The sequence below is a fragment of the Accipiter gentilis genome, chromosome 11, assembly GCF_929443795.1.
Source record: "Accipiter gentilis chromosome 11, bAccGen1.1, whole genome shotgun sequence".
NCBI classification, from domain to species: domain Eukaryota; kingdom Metazoa; phylum Chordata; class Aves; order Accipitriformes; family Accipitridae; genus Astur; species Astur gentilis.
In genome coordinates this window covers 17,202,516-17,224,148 of record NC_064890.1, presented here as the reverse complement: position 1 = coordinate 17,224,148, position 21,633 = coordinate 17,202,516, and the positions used below count along the sequence as shown (strand labels likewise).

The 21,633-nt window shown below is 39.9% G+C and overlaps 2 protein-coding genes across 5 annotated transcripts; one reads left to right on the top strand and one right to left on the bottom strand.

Annotated features, from left to right (window-relative positions):
• Nucleotides 1–2,405: 2,405 nt before the first annotated feature.
• Nucleotides 2,406–6,634, bottom strand: TPRKB (TP53RK binding protein). Its single transcript, XM_049813959.1, has 4 exons — nt 6,284–6,634; nt 5,429–5,551; nt 4,962–5,138; nt 2,406–4,132 (listed from the first exon to the last, which is right to left on the bottom strand). The coding sequence occupies exons 1-4, from the start codon at nt 6,422–6,424 to the stop codon at nt 4,046–4,048; spliced, it is 528 nt and encodes a 175-aa protein (XP_049669916.1). The 5' UTR covers nt 6,425–6,634; the 3' UTR covers nt 2,406–4,045.
• A 102-nt stretch (nt 6,635–6,736) lies between these two features.
• ALG10 (ALG10 alpha-1,2-glucosyltransferase) lies at nt 6,737–16,224 on the top strand. 4 transcript variants are annotated; one of them, XM_049813956.1, is made up of 3 exons: nt 6,737–7,001; nt 7,328–7,525; nt 12,673–16,224. In XM_049813956.1, the coding sequence occupies exons 1-3, from the start codon at nt 6,837–6,839 to the stop codon at nt 12,790–12,792; spliced, it is 483 nt and encodes a 160-aa protein (XP_049669913.1). In that variant the 5' UTR covers nt 6,737–6,836; the 3' UTR covers nt 12,793–16,224. The 4 variants fall into 4 exon arrangements, with proteins under 4 accessions (XP_049669913.1, XP_049669909.1, XP_049669912.1 ...); XM_049813952.1 differs by lacking the exon at nt 12,673–16,224 and adding an exon at nt 10,184–12,371; XM_049813953.1 differs by lacking the exon at nt 12,673–16,224 and adding an exon at nt 10,184–12,371 and having other exon boundaries at nt 6,887–7,070.
• Nucleotides 16,225–21,633: the final 5,409 nt, after the last annotated feature.

The following is a 21,633-nucleotide window of genomic DNA, read 5'->3' as shown; positions in this document are numbered from 1 at the left end:
AAAAAAACAGATTAGCACATTAAATACATTGTCACATAGGACATAGGGACCCCAGTGATAAACCATATAGCATGTACTATTTATTACAAGTGAAAGCAAAAGGATGGTCCTTCCCTTGTAAATGTACCATTGAAGTACACAAGAAGAGAGAGATTTAGACATTCTGACAGCAGTACGAAAAACCCCAGGTGATTGGGGTTGCGTGACAGGCGATGGCTTCAGCGCACTGGAAGCTTAATGTCATCAAGGCTTTTGCAGGAGAGAGGGAGTTTTGACAATGGGTCAAAGAGTGGTACTGAATAATCATTTATTTTGAAAATGATGGAGATTCCCCTAGCTGAAGTAAGCACAGAAGGAGCGCCTGAAGCTGCTGCTTTGAAAACACAGGGCAAGAGGGTGAGCTTAGGCTATAGGAGACCAATGTGAACTGTGAAGGGCTTTGGGGGTAAAATCAGACAAAGGCATCTCAGGGTGACAGAAGAGGGGAAGCCAGTGAACAGAGCTGGGGAGGGGGCCACACTTAACGGTGAGGGGAGTTCACTACTGGTCACCGACAGCTGAAATGGATTTTTCCTTTGCTTAAGACTTTATAAATCAGATTGGCTATTTGTTCTAACATACGTAGCTTTTAGAAACATGCATTTTACTAATATCAACACACAGTTCAGAGATGTGCAAGCTGCAACTCATAAATTCAGCTGCCAGACCAGTGAATCTGCATCACTTGTGCTGCCATGTTCATCATGGTGGCCTGCAGACGTGGCCACAGAGCACTCAGGAGGAGTCCTCCTGGTGCGAGGCAGCCTACCTTCTGCTTCTCTCTTTCCCTGCGGAACCTCCAACTGTCCCTCTCATCATTGCGAGATTTGCCAGGTGGCAAAATATACACTCCCCCAACCATGGACGGGCACGCATCTGATCCCGCACACAAGCACCAGCCTGCAGGTTAAGGCTGCTGGCAAATCCCAGTGTCCTCTCGGAGGACAACTACCTCTGTCACGACAGCGTGGGCAAGTTTTCCCTGAGTGTATGTTTGCATTCCTGCTGCATGCCCAGAGGTATACCTGTTATGGACAGGCCAGCAGTTTGGACATGTATCAGATCTACCTGGGCTGAAAGCTTGGGAACCATCTTTAACTCTCACAGCAATAACCTGCTGGCTTTACCACATACTACAAAGTCATTGTAAAAGATGGCTTTGTACAGTCTGTTTCTTGCTTGTCCTGTCTCCTGTCATTGTCTGTCCCTCCCCCCCTGCCCCACAAGAAACTCATGTATTGCAAAGCATTCAAACAGGAAAGTGAGTTCTGTGGCAGATGAGGTTTTAGTCATCGCCTTTAGAAGCACAGGCTGCTGGTTTCACTCAATTTTTGTCACAGACACAAAGTTAAAAAGATAGCACAGGCAAAAAAACCCCAAACAAAAAACAACCACCACCCCACCTAAAAGAAAAGCTAGAACAACTGACCACACGTCATACTTTTGGATTTAGTTGTTAAATTTGTAAATCCTGCAGGTATAATCCTGCCTCTGAAGCACTGGAGATCCAAATAAGGTATTCCTCTCTTTCACCTTGCGATAGAGGAGATGAGGTATGAAAGTTCAGAGGAGACAGCAGCAGAACACTAATGTTTTGAAAAACCTGTCTTTTTCCCTTAAAAATTTTGCTTTGCTGGAAAACAGTGGTGGTTGATTTAACAGTAACATTATAGAACCAAATTTACTGATTTCTAATGTGTTCAGAAAGACAGGCATAACTTTGCAGGGTCAACAAAATCTACATTTATTACCAGTTTCTGTAAATAATTTAACTTGGATAATGGAACTAGGACTAGGGGAAAACTGTGGTCTTGCAGGGCAATGGCATAGTCTTCACTGCCAACAGACCCAAATCATCTGCCTAAGTGACACTATGGAGGCTTCATCTCCCCAAATCATTTCCAGTAAATCCACCTACGAAAAGTTCATTCAGGTCTCACCATAAATCACAATTTCATAATTTAACTCATGTGAACAGTAACAAACTATTTACTGTTTCTACACCAATGAAACAGACCGACAAGAATTCAAAAGTGGGAACCCAAGTTTGGAACTTGTATATCAATTGTTACGCAGTGATCTTTTTATTAATATTCCTCCTATATTAAACAGACCAGATTGATGTTTTACACACTTTCTAAAAAGGCTGTGGTTTAAACATACCTGCCTGCTGTTATTTTAAGCTACCAAAACCAACGTCAGCAGTTCAGCCACCAAATCTGACGATATACTCCGTGTACCAACTGGACTGTCAGAAAAAGAAAACAAGTCTTTTCCATGGTCATTCTCACAAGCTGATGTTACACACATTTTATTTCAAAAGACTCAAGCCCTTCTAAGCTTCATTTTTCACTAGTGCCTCCCATTTCCCTTTAATAGAGGGTGATCGATTCTGTAAAACCATCTTTAAATCAAGGTATCAGCACAACCATTTGTCCTGAATCATTTCTTTTGATAAATGTCGTAATTCCCTTGGTACTTGGTAAGTATTTTACCATTGATTTGGTTGGTAAGAAAAGGATGGTATTTGTACTGCTGTGTTTTAATTGAGGGAAGAATTAACCAAAATCAAAATGCAAAACAGAAGCTAGGGATTTCTGTATTAAATACAGAAACACAAACAATGCTAGGTCTATCTATCAGTTTACTAGTCTGTTTAATGTAGTGGGTAACACTTCAACTCTAACTCAGAATTGCCTCTTCCCCAAAATACATTTTGTTTTCCCAAACACTAACTGTAAGAATCTGGGGCATACTCTCCCAAGTATCTTATAAGTACACGAATTGTAATACCTCAGAGAATATTAGGGAAAAAAAACCCCAAAATGCAGACAGCTATACGGTTTTATACATGGCCCAGAAAAACAATACAGCATAACAATAACAAACAGTATGGATTTCTACCTAATTAGGACAGTAATTTTTCTTAAACAGGATGCCTGCATAAGATTAAATGATACTCATGCAGGGCTGTTGGACTTGGTGACTATTGGAAATCAATATTCTTTTTAGTTCCCTTTGATGTCTTTAGTTCCCTTTGATGTCCTTTCCTAACACTGGTTCAACAAAACAAGTTCAATGATCCTTTCAGTATGCTATGTAAGTTGTACTTACAAGTGAATAAATCTATGGTGCAAATTTGTCTGAATTCTGCACCTGGAACTACGCCCTAGAAAGTCAGCATCACCATGCATAATTCAGCGTTATAAAGTAAAAGCACCTCTCATTATCCTTTAATGCCAACACAGAAGCACCACAGCAACACACTGGTACCTCAGCAGTACGCTGCATCTGATGACATCGGATTGTCAGTTGCTACCACTACCGTAGCCATACCAACCTTATTCATTGTTCTCCATCTCCATCTCTGATGCCCCTGCTCCATGCTGCTGCCACCACTGGCTGCCATGGTGCCCCTCCCATCCCTTTGTGCTCCCAAAGGCTAGGCAGCGACTCTTATTCCATCAGCAGAAAAAGGGAGACGCTGCTGATAGTTCATGGCAATTTTCCTTTTTCTAGTCCACCAGCAATACTTTGTGCCACAGAGACACCTTTTCCAGCAGCAGTATCGTTAAAAAGATATCATCCATCAGCGGTGCCAAAACAGAACAAATCAGGGGACGGTTAATAAAAATGGTTTACAATGTTTGAATCCTATCTGGGACTAGTAAAACAGTTGATGAAACAGAAAAGTAAGTACAGATTTCCAAGCCTGCTCTTTATGATCAGAACTTAAGGTACCGGCAAAAGTGATTTTTTCTTGTTAAGAAATGGACAGAAATGCCAACAGCAAATTCTGCTTTGCACAGCAACTGCTCTCTGTGCTTAGAACACAGCTCAGATTACCCCCCTGTCCAAGCTTAATCATTTATGGTTAAAGCTCAGGTGTTATCAAACTACTCAGTACTACAGCACTTTCTCCGAAATGCAGAATGAATTGCAATGCACTGTTTTTACAACTTAAAAAGCCCTCTTTTTCCTTAAAAAAAAATTTATTTCCACATTTTCATAAAACATCTTTTGTTGACATTCTGCAAACAATACTATCCAATAAGGTGCCGATTTTTTCTTCCTGTGGAGTAACTTTGTACATCTGCAGAAAAAAAGAACAAGAAAAACAAAAAAGCTGTGTAAGGAAGAGAAAAAATGATCACATATCTGAAAGAACCAAGAAAGTATTTCCCCCTCTCCCATACTTTTTACATTGGAAATTCCTATCTCGTTTTGACTGCAAAACAAAATTGGGACTGAGGAACCAAGCAAGTTCTGAAACTGCAAGACATAAAGAAAGCTAAGAAACTGAATGAGAGCAGCCCTTTTAGCTCTATGTTATACGCTATGATTTGTCCACAATTTTATTTATGTCTCCCATCATTACTTTGATGGACACGATCAAGATGATTCAAGTTGCTTGAATTTTATCCAGTGAAAAACATATGCTTCAAGATACCTATCTAGCATATGGTAATCTGTTAAGAGCACACATGCCCTAACACAGCTCCTAGCAGCTAATCAACACATTTTTATTTTACCACCCATGCTGGGACTATTTATGTGCTTAAGATTATGAAACTGTTCAGAACTGAAAATTTATTTTTAATTAAATGGGTATTTGCCTGAGAAAACAGGAAGCAAAAGTGCCTGAATAGTAGGCAGCAATCTGGAATTTATTTTTATGTTCCAACTTCCTGACAATGTTAAGAATTTTGGACTTAAAATGTGTGATGTCAGGGTGTGACAACTAGAACTTTTTTCAAGTAAAAAAATTCTAAGAAAGAAATCATCATGGTTCACTTAAAACAAGGTTCCAGTTGCGCTAAAGAAATACAGACCCTAAGTTAATTACGTCCATTGATATTTAATCAGATAACTAAATAAACTATCCCTTTTCTCTATGCCAGTCATCTCTTTTGGCTACATACCTTCTTAACTTTGGCAGTGTCTGTTAGTTGGGGGAGTTCATCTAGAGAAACCTGTTGGCCTTCTACCTGAGATGCTATATCTTCCAGATTTACATTTTTTTCTCTGTCCACAACCAGAACAATGAGTACTGCTGTGTCACTGTCTGAAATGCCAAACTTTTTAAATGCATCTGAAATCTGAAAAAAGATGAGAAGTATCAAAACATTATGAGTCAATTTCTCACTACACGTAAGCAACCTTTTCAGTTACTGGGTCAAATAAACCATGAGTATAAACTGACACACGTTTTACATTAATGGAATTCTGACAAGCTACAGAAGATAACAGCATATTAGTGTTATTAAAAATAACAGTAACTTCTACTAGTAGCCAGATAAACAGTTAAGAGAATACATATATTTAGTTTGGCTGCACGGACCTTGGCAAGCTTCTCTGGCAAAAAATACACTTTTTCAGTAAATCTTACATTGTTGTTTGGTGAAAGGCTGAAAATAATTTCTGCATAGAGAGTTCTGGTCTTCATTTTACCTATCTTGTGTAGATGAACTGCTTTGTTGGCCGCCACAAGAATTTGAAAAGGATCTACAATCTGTAAAACATAACAGGAGAAGTTAAACAGAAATTTAACGTACTGTTTTGAACTCTGAAAAAAATCCTGACCACTTATTTTTGATAGCCAAAGTCTGCAATTGTAGAAGTGAGCAAAACAGTATTCTGCTAGTTATTTTAGCAGTACTTGCTCTTCCAAAGTCAATGTGATTATTTCCTGTGTGGGGTAATACCTGACATAAAGATTACACTCTCTCAGTCAGATTACTGAAATCTTTTGAAAAAAAGAATCACATTAATAAATTTTCTGTCAGTAAATTGTCAGATTAGATTCCCCCCCCCCCCCCCCCCCCGCCCTTCTGTAACTACTGCTTTGCCAATTCTAAGAAAAAAACTACTAGATTCGGAAACTAGTTATGGGTTTAAATGAGAACAAAAGCTCCAAATAGTAGATCTTTGACAGCATTAAGCAGTTAGTGCTACATTTATACAGATGGAAGTGGATTTAAATAGCTCCACCACGCAGGACGTGAAGTGAATCAAGGCGACGCTTGTCTTGGCCAATCCTGGCTCCTTCTTTTACACAGATGAGCCCTTACGCTGTACGACACTGTAATGAAAACCAAGGAGGGAGAGTGCGAGGTACGTGTAACTCGTGTGACAGCGATTACAAGCACAGGTCGCTCTTCAGAGTTCCCAAAGAGAAGGATTCCCACACTGCCTTCAAAGCTGTCAGCGCAGTACCCGCAGGCCGGCAGAAGCGTTCACTCACCATTGCAGGGTTTATTAACGCTCCTTCAAGGGATCCTTCCATGGCTTTTTTCCTCAGAGCAGCGGCGTTTTTCACGTGGTTGAAGAGGAGGAGAGTCACGCTGCAGCCGGGGAACAGCTCCAGCTGATGCGTTAAATCCATCTCTCACCGATGGCGCAGACCGGCCCCGGGAGCACCGGCCCTACAGAGCAACGATCGCACAGAGACGCGCCCGCTCTCGCCTCGTGTCTCGCGCCATCTTAGTCACACGCAGCCACTCATGGACGGCCTTCAGCCCTCCCCCGAGGGGAAACCACTCGGCCGGAGGCAGGCCGCACCTCCCGCCCGCCCGGCCCGCCGCTCTCCTCACCCCTTCCCGCCGACGGCAGCCGCCGCCTCCGCCGCCCCCGCCCGGCTCCTCCCGCCCTCCCGGCCCGGCGCGGCCCGGCCCGGCCGCCGCCGTACCCCCGCGCCCTCCCCGCCGCCCGGGAGGCGCCCGCGCCGCCAGGCCCCTCCTCCCCGCGCCCGGCCCTTCCCGGAAGGGCGGCCCCTTCCCGGCCAGCGCGGCGGCGGCATGGAGCGGTCCGAGGCTTACGGCTTCTCCGCCGCCATGAGCGGCGCCTTCCTGCTGTCGTGCCTGCTCTTCGCGGCCATCAACCGCCGCCAGCGCGGGCCCTACATGGACGAGGCCTTCCACGTCCCCCAGGCGCAGGCCTACTGCCACGGCCGCTTCCTCCAGGTGCTGCGCGGGAGCCGTCCCGGCTCGCGTCGCCCAGTCAGATGATAGGCGATTGCTGTGGTGATGATCGTAGGTGACTTCTGTGAACAGACCGTGGGCGCTTTGAAATCTGTGGTCGGTGTTGTCCCAAACGCGGGTGCCTGCTCGCGTTGCACGGGGGTGCAGCAGCGCACCGGCCAGGGTACCGAGCGCTCAGAAATTTCCGTAATAACGCCCGAAACTCCCTAAACGTCCAGGCCAGCGAAACGGGGTGTGGGCGGGAACGGCCGGTGGTGACATGTTGCCTGTGTCTGGTCCGTAACCCTCTGTCCCTCTCCACTTTCCAGTGGGACCCCATGATCACCACGCTGCCGGGCTTGTACCTGGCTTCGGTGGGAGTAGTGAAGCCCGCGGCACGGCTCTTCGGGTGGACGGGAAGCGTGGTGTGCTCTGTGGGAATGCTCAGGTTTATTAACCTCCTTTTCAGCGCTGGGAACTTCTATTTACTGTATTTACTTCTGCTCAAGATCCATCTGAAGAATAAGGTACGGTCAAAGTAGGATAATTTTATGCACTCATGCAAGCAAGTTCAATGGCTCTGTATGTTGGCTTCACTACGTAGGTGAGCTGTCCTCAGTTCTATATAACTGCAAGTGCCACTACCAGTTTGGCCAAGGAGGCACATTCCTTTTCTCTAAAAAAAAAAAAAAAAAAAAAAAAATCAAAAAATCTTTTTTCTCTCTCAGTGCACAATCCTCTAAAAATTTACTCGTGTGCATAACTGTAAGCGGTCCCGTTGAAATAAAGTTAGTACATGTATAGAGGTCTGAATGGGTCAGAGGTCTGAATGGGTCAAAGGTCTGAATGCTCATCTAGCTAGAATTGCTTAAGACTCTCCACAGAACTTCAACCAGTGAATCCTGCGTGAAGCCCTGTGAGCTGCATTTAAACTAAATATCTTTAGAAAGATACCAGGTTTGATGTCAATATTTAGAACCAGAAAATAATTCAAGTTGGAAGGAATTGGAGAATGATTCAGGTTGGAAGGGACCTTAGGAGGTCCACCTTCCAGCTCAAAGGAAGCCAGCCCTGAGGTCAGACCACATTGCTCAGGGTTGGGGCCTAGAAGGCTCTCCAAGGATGGAGAGTGACTGCACAACCTCTCTGGACAACCTGCTTCATGCCTGACTGGCCTTACAGTGAAGAAGGTTTTTCTTCCATCCAGTCTGAACCTCTCATTTCAGTTTATGGCTGTTGTTTCTTGTCCTCCCACCGTGTACCACTTAGGACTGTTGTCTCTTTTTCTCCCACCGCGTACCACTGTGAGGAGCCTTGCTCCCTTTACCTGTTGACATCCCCACATGTATTGGTAGGCTGCTGATTGGTCCTCCCAAGCCATCAATTTTCCAGGCTGAACAAGGCCAGCTCCCTCAGCCTCTACTCTGGAGGCAGGTGCTTCAGCCCTCAACTGTCTTGGTGGCCCTCTGCCATTGGTCCTGCTTATTAGTGCCTTTTTTTGTATCACAGGGCACAAAACTGGACGTGGTATTCTAGGCACAGCCTAACAAGTAGAGTAAAAAGGGGTCATCATTTCTCTTGATCTGCTGCTATGTTCTTGCTAATGCAGCCTGGGAGTTTGTTGCTGTTCCGTAGTGCCAGGGCATGCTGCTGGCTCATGTTCACCTCGCTGTCTGCCAAGACCCCCAGGTCCCTTTCCGCAGAGCACCAGCTCTTCAGCTACTCTGTTCTGAGCCTGTATCATTGTGGGGATTTCTTCCTTTCCAGGTGCAGGCATTTGCATTTGTCCTTACTGAATTTCATAGTATTTCTGTTGCGCCATTCCTCCATCCTGTCTAGGTCACTCTGGATGGCTACTCTGCTCTGTAGCATATTGCCTGGTCCCCCCCATTTAGTGTCATCTACAGACTTGATGAGAGTGTACTCTTGCTGCCTTCAAGTCATTGATAATGATGTTAAACAGGACCAGTCCCAGTATAGATCCCTGTGATATTCTGGTTGTTACACTCACCTTTGGATGGAGTGTGACCAGTTAACCATCCAGTCAGTTTTTACCTGTCTAGCTGTCCACCCGTCCAGACCTTAACAGTTTGACTTGGATACAAGAATATTCTATGTTTGAAGCGGTTCACCTTAGTGAAGTTCTTTTAGTTTCCCTTTTAACCATAAGAACATTTTTTCCTGTTCCCAGGTAACTGAAGGATTCCTTTACTATAAAGAAAATTTCTTCTGATGTGTTTTCTCACAGGAGACTTTTATGTTTAAGCATATGATAAGACTATACAGAACTGGGTCAAATTCAATAAGTTGTTTCCACTTTTAGAACACTTTTAGTTTTATGCTTGCCAGTGGAAATATAAATGTAAGAAGACAAAAGGTTTCATGACAGTATTCTAAGCATTAGAAAATACAGTTGTATTGTGGGCACTTCTTTCGACTCAGCATTTTCACTATTCCCCTTTTCTGTAAGGTGGTGACTGGCTGTTTCACTCCATGCTACATCATTTAGAAACATCATTCATGCAACATTTTTTCATGTTGTGAATTGCATTGCATCATGTAGTGAGTGGGATAATTGGGAGGAGTTTTTAACTGCATGGTCTTTAATGTTTCTTTTCTAACTCATGACTTATAATGAAGATAAACAATAAAAGCTGCACCAAAGATCAGAAACTTGGAACTGGCAGCTTTGTGGATTGGCTTTGAAAGAGGTAATAGTAAAAGCGTAGAATGATGTGTTCTGCTGTTCACAAATAAACAGAATTTGATGATGAGATTGCAGGGGCATAAAACATCAGATTTTTTTTTTTCTTTTCTTTTGTCCATTAGTGCAGCTCTTTTATCCTAGGTATGGGAGCAGTTATACTCCCACAATTATTTTAATGCCACAAATGTGTGAACACCTGACATATGAAAGAAGTTGGTGTATTTTTGTTGCTGTATTTTTAACTCATCTGCAATAATGTTCCGTGCTTTCTTATAACATTGTATAGTCTGACACTGAGCAGGAGGTTAACAAAAATACAGCATGTGTGCTTGTGCAGTAATGGAACCAAAGAGCATAAGAGATGTTATATTGTGTTAATGGAATTCTCAAGAATGATACTCTTTATTTGTTTTTTTTTATTATTATTATTATATTTTTATTGGATATTGCTAACCACATTTTTCTGCTTCTTCTCTAGGCTGTGTCTGCTTTCCAGAGAATCTTGTCTACATTAACTCTTGCAGTGTTTCCCACCCTTTATTTTTTTACATTCCTTTATTATACGGACCCAGGATCAGTATTTTTTACTCTTTTTGCCTATTTAATGTGCCTTTATGGTAACCATAAAACTTCAGCTCTTCTTGGATTTTGTGGCTTCATGTTTCGTCAGACGAATATTGTGTGGACAGTTTTTTGTGCTGGAAATGTTGTTGCAGGGAAGCTAAATGAAGCCTGGAAGACAGAGTTACAGAAAAAGAAAGATGAAAAGATTTCTTCCAAGAAAGGATCATTTTCAGATTTGAGCAGAATATTGCAGTTTCTTATTAAATACTTAATATCGCCTAAAAACTTAGTTACACTTACTGCTTTAACTTGGCCATACATTATATTAGTGACTGTGTTCTTTGTTTTTGTCTTCATCAATGGTGGAATAGTTGTTGGTGACAGAAGTAGCCACGAAGCCTGTTTCCACTTTCCTCAGCTGTTCTATTTTCTGTCCTTTACTGTCTTTTTCTCATTCCCTCATTTATTGACCCCTGCTAAAATCAGGAAGTTCCTTCTGTCATTACGAAAGCACCCTGTGCAGTACAGCTTAATCGCTGTCGTCTCTTTATTCCTGATCTGGAAATATACCTATGTTCATAAGTATTTACTAGCAGATAACAGACATTACACATTCTATGTCTGGAGAAAAGTCTTCCAAAGACACGAGCTTGTAAAATATGTCTTAGTTCCAGTCTATATATTTGCTGGCTGGAGTTTTGTTGATACACTAAAATCAAAATCGATATTCTGGATCTTAATGTATTTTGTATGTTTATTAGCAGTCACGGTTCCTCAAAAATTGCTGGAATTTCGTTACTTTATTTTGCCATTCTTAATTTATAGGCTCAATATTCCATTTCCATCTCTATATAGACAACTTCTGGAGCTGGCTTTTTATATTGTTGTGAATGCAGTAACTTTTTATTTTTTTCTAAACAGAACATTCCAATGGCCAAATAGTGACGAAATCCAGAGATTTATGTGGTGACTTTCTCCTTCCCCCCCCCCCCCCCCCCCCCCCCCCCGATACTTTCATACCCTTAGGAAAACCCAGTTCTGTTTCAGGACTGTGGGCTCTGGAATGAAGCAATATGTTTTGCATTATGTGAGGACTTTTCTCCCCAGTTGGAATTGGGGAAGTAAGCTGTTTGCTTATTTCTTCAAACTGAATGTGAGATCTGATTTGTTGTAATGTGAAGATACTCCGTATATCGAATTTATGAACTCCTGGAATTAACAAATTCAATATGAAGGGAAATTTGAGAACGCCTTTCTGTAATTAATGTGAAATAAGGGAGATGTTTACAGTCATTTTTTCATTATAATAAAATATGATATAATATGCCCTTGAAGGTATGACAGTTTGTGTTTCAGAGGTTTATATGTAAAGTATTTAAGTGTTTAACCTTTTTGTTACCTCTGGGTGTATATTTACTCCTTGGATCAGGTCACTGCCATCTAGGTTTGCTAGCGGTCAAGGTATGAACCACTGCTAAAGTATAATGTTTTCAAAACCTCCTACATCCCACTGACTTTTGTGATTTTTTGGTCAATAAATGCTTACTTTAGTTTTGCAAACAGAATGTAGGCTCTTAAATCATTATCGCATTTTGAAAATCTTATTTCAAACTGATATTTAGAAAATATAGTGGAGGCTGTGTGCATGTACCTTCTTTGGGAGAATAAATGTTTTTGTACAACAAAAGACAAATTGCTGTTGATAATGTGACCTATTAGAAAGGGAGCAATTTATGTACGTCAGACTGAAACGTGTTACACAGTGGAATGCAGTCTAATGAATACCCTTTTAAATAACCAGGCTTTTATGTCCTGAGGTTCTGTGTTCACAGGTTTGTATTGAAGTAGGATATGAGTGCACTCCCAAGTTGAACCAAGTTATTTCTAAGATCTTTGACCTGTAATCTTAAAGAAATACTAATGGCATTACTGAATTGTTCTTTTAAATGTTTTTCATATATATACAAATCTAATGGAACTAGGGAGTATGTATTTTGTTTTACAAAGGTAGAATACAATGTATGTGTGTATATATATATATATATATATATTTAAAAGCATCTAGCACATTATCATCAGAATAAAAGAAGGCTGTAATGGTTCCTGTCAGTAAATTACTTTAATTAGACTCAAAAATATTTGATCACTTAAAGTTAACTAGTAAGCAGTTTTATAAATATAACTAAATTACGTGGCAGCAGGGGGATCCAAAACTTCACATACTGTGTAGCAGCTTTAAGTTCTTTCTTCTTCTGTAATGAAAATACTGCAGTGAAATCTGTGCAAACATATCATATTATTGCCACTCCAGTCACTCTGAAATGGAATTGTTTCTCAAAAGGTCAGTACTGTGGAGTTATTACTCACATAGGTACCGTTACTGGGGTTTTTCTTCTGTTACAGTATGCAGATCAATGTCCTGGCTCTGATCCCTTCCCTGTACTAACACTAGGAAGAGTGTGGTTAACTCAGATTCTCCTGTCCAATGTTTTTGCAACCCTGTTTCTTCTAAGGAAACCTTAAAGCCATTCTTCAATGAGCAGGTTTATTATATCGCTCCCTGTTTGTTTATATATACGTTGAAGGGGCAAGAGAAACCCCAAATGGGTTGCTTTTCAAGAGTCCGACGTGGTTCTTGCAGAGTCCAGGATGTTGCCTTGTGTTGTGATTTTAGTATGACAGATTTGAGGGAGAAAGTCTGGCATGCCTTCCACTTCCAATTCTGTTTTTGTATACCATACCAGTAAAAACATAAACAAGGTAAAGAGCATATGTGTGTTTTAGTACAACTTCATATGTGTCCTCAAATTTTAGTACTGAGTGAGTGGAAGTGGTAACATGGAAAGGGATGGGGCTCTGGCTGGAATTCTGAGTTGTCTTCTAGGTCAGGGTTTTTTTCTGGCTTTATGTAGGGGAGTAGGTGTTCATTCACTTGACAAGATGCAAAAATTTCTGTGCTTCCATAGTCCACAGGTGTTTTGTTTTGTCCAGCATCTCTGTTGATACTGGTATCTGAATGCCTTCAATTATCAACGCTGTTAAGAAACAGTGGTTTTGCTTCCTACCTGAGACAGCAGCCAGATTTCAGGTGAAAAGAAATGAGTTTAAATATATATAATTTTAATGCATTTCTTTTGTAAAGAAAAGTGAATGCAAAAAATCCCCCAAAATTTAGAGCACCATACCTTCTAATGAGCTCCTCATCACAAGACAGTAGAAAAATTACATGTAGAGAGATATGTGTGAACTGTTCAGGGTTTTTAACCAATATTATAAGATGGCATAGTATTTTATGGGGATTTATCAGTGTACTTATGTATTTTAATTTGAGTACAATTATTCTCAATGTATTTTGCTAATTTAAATGCAGTCTGAGTTGATGTAAGTTTAAAGAGGGAAGTCCATGAATTACTAAAACATGAAAGAATTTATTTTTAGAATAAAGCTACGTTTTCACTTTTGCTAATGAATCACAGGGAGTTTGCAGGTAATATTCAATGCTAGCCTGATTCAGTCTCAGAAATCAAGATGGTTGTAATTATATCATTAATGACTAATTAGTCATAAAGAAAGGTCCCCAAATTCCATCAACATCTCTTAGAAATTTGACAGATGTCAGCAGCAGTAGAACTGTTTAGATAAAAGAATTAGTTAAACATACTTTATAATCCTGGAGCAAGTATCTTTTGGAAAATCAATTTTAGTATTTTACTCCTGGAATATTTCCATTGTAATTGTTCATAATTTATTAGCTATTCACCTTAAAGACATGCAGAAAGGACTGTGTTTATCTTGGTTTATGTTGCCAAGGTCTTTTAGTTTCAGTAGAACCATAATGGCTTACTTTAGGTTAATTCCTCAGCAGGTGTCATTTGGCAATGAAATTACTTAGAACAGCATTAAAATGATAATTTATTGTAAATCTTATTAATTAGCTATCCATTCAGAAAAAAAATCACACTAATTTGTTGAAATGTCCAAGATGAAAACAAAGTAGCGCAGTTAACATTTTTTATAATCACTGTTTAAAAATAAAGGCTCAGCTTCAGTTTTTCTCAGAAAGAGATGATGATTTTTCAGTAACTGTCAGAATAATAAAAATAGAGAGCTGAACAGCCACAGCATGGCTGAATTGTTTTGAGGTGGAAAAAAGAAAAGACAAATAATCAAACACATTGGTTTTTTTCTTTTAGTTAAAAAACAAGTGGTCATTTGGGAAGATAGGAAGTTTGTTTGATAATCCTCTATGCTGTGAACTGTATTTTCTGTTATTCATGAGCATTCTATATTTCATTCCTTTTAAGTTCTTTGACAACACATGCTCATGTTCAAAATTAGCAAGAATTTTACGCTGTAAGCAATATGTGCGTGCTGAAATATTTTTTAATCTGTTGCTTTTCTTGTGAGTAGATAAATCAGATGCATTGCTTCTGTTAAAAAAACTGTAGGAAAAAGTATTCTATAGTCTCTGGGGACAGAGTTGGGTTTTGTCCTGTTAATGCGGGTCTGCTTTTTTTTTTTTTTTTTTTTTCTTTTCTTCTTCACAAGGTGGCAGTCTTGTTCCATCTTGTTGAGGTGACCAACTGCTTAATGCAATGCTCCTTGAAGTCATAGCATCAGGGTTTTTAGCAAGACTGTTTCTGAGAATTAGAAAAATTCAAGTTCTGTCATGGCTGATTGCTTGTTTTAGTAACAGATTTAGCTAGAATATCCTTGTATGTAATTTTAAATACATATTGTATGTTAAGTTCTAGAAGAAGAGCAAGTTTTGCTCGTCTTTTAAAATGTCTTATTTTGCTATTTTTGGTATTTGTGGAATTTTCATGTCTGGTCTGAGAGAACAAAATGAAACTTGAAAGCTTACTGTTGAGGTGATGTCATTGTTTTTTTGCTTAGAAAGTTAGCAAATCTTCTGCTGTTTTATTATTAAATTTCACAGAATTCTTATTTTTTTCACTTATTCATTCTATTCATTGCTGTCTAAAGAGAAAAAAATGGAGGACAAATTGAAGAAAGCAAAGTAATTATACTTTTGAGACTGTGAGACATGGTGATTTTCTGAAATTCTCACTATTTTTAATTGGATGATGCACATATGAAATATAAATGCTCAAGTGTCTTAGCCCTATAGTAGTTGACATACTGCATTTCAAATGCATCACCTAGTTTTTGTGTAGTGAAAAAGTGTAAAGCCATAGTCCGTGAAAATGACTGCTTCCAATTATCTCTAGTTCCTTGTCTATGTTCACCATCCTGCTTTTTTTTTCCATGAAAAGCTTTGGTTTCCTTGCTTATCTCTTGTTAGATAGGATATGCTTTTTATTTTCAATTCAGTGACATTTGTATGTCAGCTGAGGCATCTTCATGTCTTTTTGTTAAGAAAAACATACTTCTTAAAAGTAGGCTTTAGATGAATGCAGATAATTGGGTTTACTAACAAACATCATTTTGCAAACAAAAATAATCTCTCCACGAGACAGAAATGCTAACCTAGCTAGCAATGTGTAGCTAATATGCCCTTAATTTGTGAGATTTTTGTGCTTAATCTTGGAATATGCTCAGGGCCTCATGCTGTTCCTTCAGCTGCAGGGATATTTGGGATATGAGGAGCAGGAAGCAAGAGGAAAAAGATTTGTACAGATAATTGCCATTGCAGTGCTGCCATAGCTAGGAGTGTGCAACGTTACCAGGAGCGGAAATGAATGGGGTGCTTTGGGGGGTTTTGGGGCACTGCTGTATTTAGCAGTGCGCCGTGGCTTGCTGAAGTCTGTGGTGGTACGGGAGAGCTGTTTGCCATGTGTGAGCAGAAATGTCTGCTCCACTGGGGGGAGAAGCTGCTTGTTGCTAGAGCTGGCCTGATCACTGTGAGAATGTTCGTGCTGAAACTTGGGAGCTAATTGGTTTGTAGAAAGATGTTTTGGTACTTGGCTGTGGATCTGTAAATAAAAACTGTTCAAGAAATGTTGCGAGTGTACTTGAATTGCAACTTTGTGTCAGTGATAGGGAAGGGGTTGCTTTCAATTTCAGATTGTTAGTTGCCCAGATAGTCTAGTGTTTTCATAAAGCAAAAATTGTTCCATCTTAAAAAAGAAACGCTTTTAAAACAATGTCTTCCCATATGATTTATTATCCTGGTTTTAAGTAGATGTAAATTAATATCCCATGCCCTTGATTCAAATTGGTATGAACTCAAATTAATAGTTGCAGTGTACGCCTTTTCAAAGACGTAATTGCAAAAGTTCGTGTCCATAGCTACCTTCAGATCTTCTCTAACAAGGTTAGAGTTCCACATTTTAGTATCAACCCTCCTAAAAGTATTGACATAGAAGTAATCTTGTGAATATACAGTGCAAAAGGAATGCATATGGTGATTATCGCTGACAAGCGTCTCTAATTTTAGGGCACCACTTCAGACCTGCAAGTTTAACACACGCAAATCATGCTGCATTTTCCTGCGTTCCCATCAAATTGCAGACAAAGCATTGCCTGGCTGAATTGAAATTTAAATGACAAGCTTCAAAAGAACAAAGGAGACACAGTCAGGAATATCGCCGATTTCAGAGACAGCGCTTCACCCTCTGGGTCAGTGCTGAGCAAATGCCACAACATTGTCAGTGGGTGGGAGTAAGTACATCATAACTATAGTCCTGGCGAAAAGCAGCGTGGGTGTTTTATACCTAATGTTTGTTGCATATAGGATTCGTTACTCGCTGCTCTGTGTGCTCCTGTGCCGCTATAGCACTATATACTTTTCATTACCGAGAGAATTATTTTATGTTAGTAGTCCCTTGAGATAGTTATGAAGGTGGGAATTCATGTGCCAGACATGTTGTCAACACTGCCTCCTAGTGTGATCTACTTTCTAGAGCACAGCCTGTTTGGGCAGGGCACTCGTGAGCTGGGGAAGCCTCACAGCCGAGATTTAGGCCAGAATGACCCATGTTTGAGTTGATTTTCCTGGCAGCCACCCTGCTAGCTATATTTGAAAAGTTGCAGGCCAATACAATGTATTAACTTGCTCAAGAAACCTTGTGGAATAACCTTCCCCGTCCTGGTCCAGTCCCCCAGGAAAAGAACCAGGAACATGTCAAAGGAAAAGGAATGTATTTGCTGGTTTTAGTAGAGTTGTATGTATCCTTGCTAAAAATGTCCCAGTGCACATTTGCTTCAATAACAGTGAGTTTTGTTCGATTAATTATTACTAAGATGGGATTTTCTGCTTTCTTTTCTGAAACAGGGAAGAATGATAGCTTAAAACCCCAAAGAAATTAAGTGCTTGCACTTTTCTTAAGAATTAAGAAGAAAATATATTTGGGATTTTGGAGCCATCTGTTGTCTGAGAGGAGCTCTAAGGCTGCCTTCAGGATAAATACTAGTAATTTCCCTCCACCCTTCTTTACTGCTTATAAAATATACACTGCTTAAATTTTGGAGGAGGTGGAGGAGGGGGTACCATTACAATGGCCTGATCCAGCTGTTTGCCTGGCAGAAGGCCACAAAACTTTATCTGGGAACTTCCACTGAGGAGGGAATTAGTTTCCACATTATGTAAGTGAATCCTGTAGAGTTTAATATTTTGTAGCTGAAATGGAGCACATCTGAAAATACACTCTATGTAAAGTCATCAAGTAGTGATGAATTTGCCATATCCTTTGACAAGCTGTTTCAGAGATTAATTACTTTTACTCTTAGGAAACTATTTTCTCTAGTTATGAGCCTTATGCTGCATCTGTGCAAAGACAATTCTCCCCATTTTCCTCTTCTGTGTGTGCGGATACACACTACTTAGACTGGTGTGTGCAGATGACAATCCAGCAGCCTCTTAACCAACTGACCTACAGAGACATGAGGACTGTTGCACTCCAGGTTGGGTTTTTTTCAGCATGTAAAGAAGTATGATCACCCAAATTTAAGACTGCACAACACTTTTGAGCTCTTCTTTTTTTACAGGGAAGAAGTATCGTCTACCTAGACCTGTGTACCTTGCTCTGTTTAGCCAAAACAAGCTCTGTGGCACCTTGTATGGATACCCTTGGTTTGAAGAGCATGATGACTACCTTGTAGGTGAAGCATCACTTTTTGACTTCTAAAGTTATGCTAATGGAAAAATCGGTCCAAAATAAATATATTAACAGTTCCCATAAAACTGCTTTCATCTTTGTCAGTGAGAAGTGGCTAGAGATATCCACATCAGTTGACAGGTATAATCAAGGAGAAGCAAGCAGAGTTAGGGCATGTGAGGTTTCAGTTTGGCTGAGCAGTTTATGATTTGGATGTTGCCCCTAGAACTCCTTGAAGTTAAATGCTTATGGAGGTAAATTTAGTTGATTGACTACTGTCTTGGCCTGTAAAGCCAGGGCTAACTTAAGTAGCTTGCTGTTGTATTGAGAGATTGGCTACGTTTGCCTTGAGACAGGAATTCTTTGTGGAGTTTGAGCACAAGAATTTTCCTTTTCTGTCCGGTTTGAAATAGAGATATTCAGATTATGAGAATGGGGTGGCTCTGGAAGGAGGCCCTCTTTCCTTTTCCTCAGGTTGACTAAACCAAACTGCAGTTGCTTTGATGGGGCTCTAAGTACTCTCTAATCCATGGAGTCAGTCTGCTTGAGGGCTAGATGGCTTCAGGCTTTGTTTTAATAAGCTATCAGATTAGCTAATTTTGCAGGAAACCTTTGATTTCTAAAAACAAATTAATTCCACCGCCACCAAAATCGGTAGGCACGTTCCTCTTGCACTTTCAAATCCTAGCTTTATAATTAAAACTTCTTTATGAATAAAGAGTCTTTCTGGAAAATAAATGTCAATCCTACTAGCAATTAAGGCTTCTATAAACCTTAGCATACAATTACAGCAAAGATCAGTTAATGTATGTTGTTTGTGACTGAATCTGAGTCAAAGATGTTAAACACCTGCAAAAATTCTTCCTTGCTATTTAAGTCACACGTAATAGTACACAATGCTTTTGAATTTTCTTGCCCATCATTTTGTCAGAGAATAAGCAAACAAACAAGAAAAGCCTTTAAAGTCAGCTTTAACCATCTTGATAGTCAGCAGTTACTTGGCAAAAAACCAGCATGTCAAAATCAGCTTGTAGTCAACACCTTTCTTTTAGTAAAGGGCTTTAAAATATTTCTGGTAGTTTTTGCTGTGATGGATCTCATGATAAATGTTCTTCAGTCCTTTTTGTGTTTCCTTTCACAATGTAAGATCCTCTTTCCTGGACTTGGCTTTATTGGCTTGTAAATGAAAAATTGATTTGGGGGTCTTCTTTTATTAAGTTCAAGTGTATACATTTACATGAGTAGTGAGTAGTACTTGGAACAAATGGACTTGTACCGTTTCTGCATTTTGGCTGCAGAGTACATGTTGACAGAGTACATTCAATACTTTATTTTCTCTTTAAACCTAGCATAAAGTAAGCAAGATAATTAGGTATCAGATTTAACCTTTCCTGTTCTTCTGCAAGTGTATAGCTACTGACAGTTTCTTTGGTGCTTTGAACATATACTTCCAAGGCAGAGTTGAAAAAGGTAATTACAATCTAACTCTCTTTTCCATTACCCACACACGAAGTTAATTGAAATTGTAGTAAGTACAACTTCATGAGATGGATCTACTTTCATTTCAATACTGCATTCTCCAAGGACACTATCTAGAGGATCTAAGTCAACAGGAACTACACAGTAAAGAAACAATAGTGCCCTCTTGAAACACTTCAGCTGCATGCTCTCAATCTTATAACCTGAACGAACAGGCATAAAGACCTTAAAGATTTTTGAATTTGGTATATATAGTAGAATGCATTATGATAAAAAATGAAATAAAATTCACAGCAGTGACTACTTTTTTGCAAACCCACCATTTGATATTTACAACAATGAAACAATACAGGGAAACACTAAGCTGAAAAGATGTTTTGTAACAGGTTTTCTGTTGCAAGCTTGTGTAAGATAGAAAGCAGCTGTGCACCAAATCTGAAAAGGTAGGACCTAGTCATGCAGGTGCCCATCTGCATTTTTATGGTCCTAAATACCTTTATAAATCTGATCTTTTTCTTTGAACCTTTGTTAGGACTTCTGTATTTTGATACCAAGTAAGAAAACAAAGTGAGGGGTATGCCTGATGGGTCCTATGGAGAAGAAGAAAGTAATGCTTTGTGTGTTTGCAGGGAGCTTGGGCTGGGAATAAATTTGGTGGTAATGGCAACCCTACTTCACCCTGGCCTCTCAGCCTCCAGTTTCATCCCTCTCTAAGGTGGCTGAACCCATCCCTCCCACCACAGACTGTTCCTTTTCTTCCTTGGCTGTTCTTCCTTTGGTGCCACCCTCTCTTCTTCACATAGGCACATGCCACAGACTATCTGCAGTTGTAGCTGCCTTTATCCTGACTACCTGGCAAGCTGAGACTGTTCCTTTGCCTTATTCTTGCTGCTGGAAAACAAAACGCAGTGCTCAGCCAGGCAAGGATTTCAAGAAATCTAAATGTAGGCTGTACTTATCATCAGCTTGGTGGGATGGCATCAAAAAGACTCACCTGGGAAAAGAAAGCATGTGTGATAATCCTACTCTGGCTGTCAGAAACAAAATTTGCAGAGGGGAAGTTTTGCTTGTCTTGATTTTCGTAGTTTTCTTATAAACTATTTGACTTTTATTGGAGCTAATATAAATTGTGTCACTAAATCACCTACAGATGATATTTTCAAAAGCAAAATGCAGACCTGCCAATTACTAGCACTTAAGTATTATGATTCAGGCTTCAGAAGTCCCGAGTTTTAAAATCAGAAGAGGGACTATTTCTGTCATGCTTTCTTAATTTCTCACACTCAGAGGTACACTAAATGTAGTTTTGTTAGAAGTGAAATGGGTATGGAAAACTGAAGTATCCCAGTTGACCATGTAATGCTCTTGCTCTGTTCTGTTCTTTTTGTCATGTAGTTTCCCATTGGAAGGCAGTGGAGATGGGATTAGATAATGCACAAAAGTATATTTCTTTACTAGGCATGGCTACAGAATAAAATTCCCTTTTCACTGCTCTCTGTGTACATGTGTCCCTGTAAAAGATCAAAAAAGCTTACACTGGTTTCCTCTGGTGAGACAGGTTCTCTGGTGGCCCATTATGGCTTGATGTCCTTTAAAATGCATGAGTGCAGTTGGTGTTAGTGGTCAAGTGGCACTTGTGAATGACTTTTTTTTTTTTTTTTTTCATTTCCAGTTGCTTTCTTCTTTTTGTATTTAATCTTTTTTATGTGTCCAACTAGTCTCATTGTTTTTCCTCTTACTAGATAAAGATATTTTTCCAAATTTGTGTGTTACCTATGTTTTTTCCGTGCATCTTATGAGGAACACTGATGAGAGGAGAAAGACA

Excerpts from the sequence above, each read along its gene's own strand:
- TPRKB (XM_049813959.1), bottom strand. The coding sequence starts at position 6,424 with ATGGATTTAACGCATCAGCTGGAGCTGTTCCCCGGCTGCAGCGTGACT. Across the intron at positions 5,552-6,283 it reads CGTTAATAAACCCTGCAATG|ATTGTAGATCCTTTTCAAAT; the intron begins GTGAGTGAACGC and ends TATGTTTTACAG. Across the intron at positions 4,133-4,961 it reads ACACTGCCAAAGTTAAGAAG|ATGTACAAAGTTACTCCACA; the intron begins GTATGTAGCCAA and ends TTTTTTCTGCAG.
- ALG10 (XM_049813952.1), top strand. The coding sequence starts at position 6,837 with ATGGAGCGGTCCGAGGCTTACGGCTTCTCCGCCGCCATGAGCGGCGCC. Across the intron at positions 7,002-7,327 it reads GCCACGGCCGCTTCCTCCAG|TGGGACCCCATGATCACCAC; the intron begins GTGCTGCGCGGG and ends TCCACTTTCCAG. Across the intron at positions 7,526-10,183 it reads AGATCCATCTGAAGAATAAG|GCTGTGTCTGCTTTCCAGAG; the intron begins GTACGGTCAAAG and ends CTTCTTCTCTAG.